Source organism: Haplochromis burtoni, unplaced genomic scaffold (genome assembly GCF_018398535.1).
Source record: "Haplochromis burtoni strain Fernald_Lab_line unplaced genomic scaffold, NCSU_Asbu1 Contig_5, whole genome shotgun sequence".
Classification (NCBI taxonomy): Eukaryota; Metazoa; Chordata; class Actinopteri; order Cichliformes; family Cichlidae; genus Haplochromis; species Haplochromis burtoni.
The window spans coordinates 3,075,307-3,081,636 of NW_024582366.1; the positions used below are offsets into that span (position 1 = coordinate 3,075,307).

A 6,330-nucleotide genomic window follows, 5' to 3' on the forward strand; every position below is an offset into this window, starting at 1 on the left:
GTGTGTGTGTGTGTGTGTGTGTGTGTACATATATATATGCCCTAAAAAGTAAACTCTACAATTTTATTTGCGTGTTTTCTTCACAGGGCCTTTTGTGCTGTCCGCTGGGAGTTTATATGTTTTCCTGCTGTTCATCTTGTTCTACCGAGTAGACGTCATTAATGGGTTTATGGAGGTGGGAAGACATTAAATGCACACTTTATATTCTTTAATGTAGGATACAGCTTTATTTATCACCTCAGGCTCCATCTTTTCTTGGTATTTATTCATGTAAATGGAGATTCTGATTTTGTTTTTGACTTACTGTAGTATTGCGCGTGCATAAAGCTTTAAGGCAGGGCTGTCTTGGTAAGACTAACTTTATAACTTTTTCTTGTCGCTTCATTGACGAGTGTTTCTCTGTCTGTGTAGATTGTTTGCATCCCGTTTGAATGGAGGCTAAAACTTTTCCTCATCATCTTAGTCAATGCTGCTGTGTCTGTTTTGGTGGAGGTAAGATCCACACGATCACACTTGGGTAACAGCTGATGTTTTCCCCATGTTCAGATTTTGTTTTCTCATGCAGTGTGCTCATCTTTATCTCGTTTAACTGGACAGCAAGATCAGTTTTGTGTTGTAAAGCAGAAATGGAAAGAAGCAAAGTGTGAGGTTTTTAATAGTTAACCGTTTAAAGAATGTGACTTTATTTTGTTACAATATGTGCATTTGTGGGTATTTTACTCCACATGTTTGTCTAATTAAGGATGCTTTTCAGAATTTATTTCTGTAAACCTTCACGACACTGGATTATTAATGCCTGCCTGCTGACTCGTTGGAGCAGTATCACTGTTTCTGCCCTCCTTTTAGATGGCTGCCCTTGCATTCACGTACTGCTTAGTATGCCCCGTAGATAGAGCCTTTTCCTAAACTAACAGTGCAGTTTCCATTCATCTTTGAAGTGAATTGGAGGGACAAAAACACAGCAAGCCGATTCTGTTTCATCAAGAGCTTGCAGTATTTTTTTTTTTAGACGGCAATAACCATGCACGGCCTTCTTACTAATAAGCTTAATTTTAACCTCACATGCAATGATTAACACTCAGTTTCATGGAAGGAAAGAAAACTGCTATACTTGGTACTTTAAAGCAGTGTGGCACTAAAAATCAGTTGCGCACCTCTATAACAGGAGCTTTGTGAAATCAAACCAGACTCTCTGTAATTCTTTCCCCTGCCCACTGCACCATCCCATAGACCATCATCCTTGACATCGTCTTACGGAAGCTTGTGTTCAGCCGAGACAAACAGGGCAACTTTGGCGTCACTCCTGCCGCCCCGGCACCACAGGTTGGAAATATCTGACACCTTTTTCTCTAGCCCTTTCTTTTTACTCTTGTGTGGTGTTCTCTCTCTCTCTGTTCCCACTTTTTTCTTCTAATGTAACTGCTAACCACGTGCATGTGCAAAACCTCAGTCTTCTGATCTGTACGCTCCTCCCTTTGTCCCTCTAACGGGCACTCTGGTCAGGGCTTAAAAACGTGGTAACTCAGTTTTATTCAGGCTGAGCCACATGACATCAAATGTTGAAACTATTGCTGGATGTCATAGATTGTTGCTATTGAAGCAGCGCTGGCCTTCGGTGAAGTAAAGCCATAATTTCATCATATCTAATGTGTGTAGTTTTAATGTTTTTCTGTACTGTAGGTCATTTAAATAAGTGATATGCTTCCATGCAATAGACATGCAGAATGCTGAGCAAAACATTCATCTACTCTTATTAATAACAACAATAATAATAATAATAATAATAATAATACATACTTCCCATTGCCTAGCAAGTATGACACACACACCCCTCCCCCCCACCGCTCCACCCCCTGTGGTAGTCTGCAGGCCCTCTGCTTGCTGCCCTTCTTAGCATCACTCAACATTGTCACTGGATCTCATCAAGTGTAGTATGTTTGTATTTGAATAGTGAGACCTTAAATGTCTTTGTCAGTGTGTGGTTTCTAAGTTACCCTTTTGTCTATGTTTTTAATGTAAAGATCCTTTGTCTGTTTGTTCTTTGAATCCATGAGCTTGTTTTTAAGGAGAAGGCTCAGTCTTTAAGCTGTCTGTAGACCAGAATCATGCTGAATTTTGTTTTAATCTGCATGCACGCACAGTTGCTATAGTTTATCAGTGTCAAGAAATATGCATATTACAACTTTGACACTATATGAGCATATTTATATTTTGCATGTAGCAGTTTTGTTTGATTTGGCTGTTCAAATATTCATTAAAAAAACACACACAAACTTTGTCTGTCAGGGAACCTTTCTGCAGTTTTACTTATTTGATTATTTTTCATGTTGTGGTATTCACAGGGAGCCAATGATCTGTATGGACACAAGTGTCTGTCCTGCCAATGTTGCCCCCGCAAGATGAGACCCAAAGCTCGCTACATGCACCTTGCCCAGGAGCTCAGTGTGGACCCTGACTGGCCTCCGAAGCCCACCACTACCACTGAAGCCAAGCCACGCCCAGAAAATGGCTCTGCCTATCAAATCATAATCAACTCCTAGCACCCCACAGCCTGTACTAGCTTATTCAGCTTCTACCTTTCATACAGGAAACATGCATATGAGGTGTGTTCAGTAAATTTCAATGGAACTGTCATGGGATAACTGCTTCCCTTCACTGTTCGTGCTCCAATGCTGTATAGTTTCAGATACTGTATTATTGCGCAAAAAAAATCTATGACACACATCTACCAAATGAATTTACATTGAACTTCGCTCAGTACTCTTGCTCTCTTTGGTTCACCCCCACACACGCTCTCAGGTCGCTTTTTATTTATCGTTAAAGGTGCAATATGTTGAACACCTTACTCTCGAAAAGGTCAGTGTTGTTTTGCAGAGTCATGCAGCAGCTCCTCTGGAAGTAGTGCTGCTTTTTACTTTGCTTTTACTTTGCAAAGAAGGATAAGTGCAGCAAACAGCACAAGGCTTAAACTGACCATAGCAGGTTGGGCTCCACTGTTTTACTCCTTATAAAAGAAAAAGCAATCTCTGGGAAGAGCTCTTCCTTCCTTCATGTTAGACTGACGCAGGCTTTATGCAACAGTGACTCAGTGTCTCACCTTGAGATACAGTGCGGTATTACACTTCAGTACGGGCTGGCGCTACCTCGTTATCATCCTTACTTCAGTAGCTGTCATACAATCTTCTGATAATTTGTAAATTTTTAAGCAGTTTTAAGCTACCAGTCTTGTATGTTTCACCTTTAAATGTCACAAATTGAAATCCTCCTTTATTACAGTGTCTTTACTGAAACTAAGCAGCATTCAACTCAGTCTAGAAGGAACATTGAAAAGCCATCAAAATGGTGCATTGGCCCCTTCAAATGAACGTTTAACACAGGTTCAGCATAACCTCGCTTTGTGTGTGTGCAAGGGGGTGGAAAAGAGAGGCCGGGGCCCACTACACTCCAGAGCTAGCCTCTCACATACGTGTTCTGTCAGAAATCTCAGTTAAGGTGTTTAATCCTAATTAAGTTATTCCTTTTATATGATAGTCATAAATAACAAGGTCTGCAGATTACAATATTCACCACAATACTAGAGTTTTGATTAAGAGTGGAATGGGATGTGTAGATGTTTCAGAGAATGGAGAAGTACGGCGTTGGATAGGATGTGTTTCTCAACAGACATTTGCACATATCTTAGCTGATGTGAATATTGCAAGCTCTAATTGCTACTGTGTAGTGCTCTTTTGCAGCTAATGTAGATACATAGAATTTCAGTCAGCTGTGGGGAGGTTTGCAATTGTATACTGGCTGCATTTAGTGCTTTGTGCAGTTACACACCCATAAGGGGAAGTACCTTTATATTCCTGCTTTGAAGTAAAGACACACTCATATCTAATTGGCTATCGGAGATCATGTTAAACATCTGAAGAATACAGAATTATTTTTTAAATCTACCATCAGATAAATTTGTTCCATGATTTGTTGACCTGCTATAATTAGATGTGACCTGTTTCAAAATCAGTCTGTTCTCGGGAACTTCTCATTTCCATGGTTAGGAAGGTTAGGGAGAGTGTTTTTTTACAAATTGATTGAAATTAAGTGTAATTTATGCCAAGTTTCAGTCAGCTTTCAGTCAGGCCATTATGGCTTGATAAATAATAGGGGGGAAACCTTGATGCTGCAGAAGGATATGATTATGTTTAAAAAAACAAACAAAAAACAGTGAATATTTGATGTACTTCCATTATGGGTTTTTTTTGTTTGTTTGTTTTGTCCAAACATGCTGCCTCTAAAACAAATGACTGAATTCTCATCTATCTTAACAGTACTGGCATTAATGTTAATATATCATACTAATAGAATTTACATAGAATATTGCATCTTTATAATAATTGTCAGGATCATATGCTGTTAACGCTGACTGGGAACAGCAATGCCTCTGTTTGGCACCTCCCTATCCATCTATACCAGCGGTCCCCAACCTTTTTCGCACCACGGACCGGTATGCCCGACAATATTTTCACGGACCGGCCGTTAAGGTGTCGCGGATAAATACAACAAAATAAAACTAGTACTGGTACTGAAAAAAGAAGATTTATTCATAACACACGTGAAAAGACCCGGGAAAACCGAGTTAACGATAAAAACGATAACAAAATAACGCTGAAAACCGATAAAACCCCTGAAAAGCATAAATTTCACACCTGAGCCTCAACTCTCGCGGCCCGGTACCAAACGACTCACGTACCGGTCCGAGGCCCGGGGGTTGGGGACCGCTGATCTATACTGCTTTGGCCTTCTAGTGCTGAAAATCTAGCAAAGTCGCCTCTACTTACTGTGCTTCTCTCTACTCTTTCAAATTGTTTTCTAGTGTGTAATAAGCTTTATAGAATTATGGGCTGCTAGTGGAACTTTAAATCATAAATATTTTGTTTGCATCTACTGTATGAGCCATGTCCTGTCTGCAGAAAACATGGAAAAACATGCATGAAACCAGCTCTCTATGGCCACGCTTTGAAGATAGTTGATGGTTGCAATGCTAGAAATAGCACTTCAGTTACAAAGCTTAACTATAGAATTAAGAAAGATTAACATTACATTTATGTATTACAAAAAAGGAAAGAATCTACATCAGAAACGGCATGAATCTGTCTGATTATTGTGGACAGCTAACCACATGCATGATACCATATGAATCTAAGCATCTGCATATTCAAAGCCTTTTTAGAGTGGCTCCAAAAAGGCAGAAGTACATGCTTACATTTTCAGTTTTAAAAGGAGATTTCTTCCTATGGAAGACTGATTACAATACTGTACTACATTATAGCAGCTGTGCAACTGATCCACTCGCTGTTTTAAAGCAATCATGAAATGACAAAACCTGTACAAGATGGATGTTTATGCAGCCAAATTTCTATATTACACGTAGCCTGATTGCAAAGAGTCAAGAGCTGTATTTATGCTCACTCCTCTTTATTTGGCATTTACAGTAATACTCCATGAAATGTCTTTCAGACTCACCCCACTAGATTTTGAAGGAGCTGTAAATGATTGAAGGCTCTCCCTAATAAAATCTAATGGGGAAAGTTCAGTCTTTTAAAATGGGTTTCAGTCATTACTGATCAAACAGATGGATGAGAAAGATGAGCATTCTCATATGAAAGAGTATGAAGATTTTTTTTTACATTGTGCATTTATAGCCATGGACGTGGAGAAATGGGCAAACTTCTTTACAGGCAGATTAAAAACCAGTATAGGAAGACTGTAGTATCACTTTAAACCAACTTGCACAAATCAGGTTAACTGTATCAGTGTAAGTGTAAAGCACAGCAGGTTGCCTTTCATGAATTGTAGTGGTTCGGTTTCTTCAGAGTGCTCATTAGAGATTATGTGACGCCGTACAGAAAGAAAAACGATTAAAAAGAAACTTGATTCCTCCAGGGGAAAATGGAGCAAATGAATTCTCAGACATCCTAACAGCTGTTATTGTCTGACTCTTCTTCAAGCATTTATCTGGTTCACTGATTGTTTTTCTATAAGTTGGGCTCCATGTTGCATAAACCTTTCCTTGGATGCATTGTTCATTATTACTTTGTGCGTAAAGAAGGCTCTATAGATGGGATGCAGATGTGATGATTTGTATTCATGCGAATTCAAAGCATGGCTCACATTGGCATTTTTGTGCTCATTAGTAGAATGGTTAAAGTGTGTCGTCATGTTGACTGAAAGCGATTTGGCATGTGTGCTCTGACACTGGTCACATCCGTCACACGACTTTCTCGCTTTTCTATATTAATTATATATATTTTTTTCTAGGTGACCTGTGAGGTTAAGAATGAATGTAAT

At 39.3% G+C, this 6,330-nt stretch overlaps 1 protein-coding gene across 2 annotated transcripts in view; it reads left to right on the forward strand.

Annotated features, from left to right (window-relative positions):
* atp13a3 (ATPase 13A3) overlaps positions 1–4,564 on the forward strand; it is a 23,697-nt gene extending 19,133 nt beyond the window's left edge. The window contains exons 28-31 of one of the 2 annotated variants that reach the window (XM_042222565.1): positions 87–175; positions 412–492; positions 1,231–1,323; positions 2,343–4,564. In XM_042222565.1, coding sequence (XP_042078499.1) covers positions 87–175; positions 412–492; positions 1,231–1,323; positions 2,343–2,540 — 461 coding nt within the window. In that variant the 3' untranslated portion in view covers positions 2,541–4,564. The remainder of the gene's footprint in view (positions 1–86; positions 176–411; positions 493–1,230; positions 1,324–2,342) is intronic. The other variant, XM_042222567.1, reaches the window with a different exon arrangement.
* Positions 4,565–6,330: the final 1,766 nt, after the last annotated feature.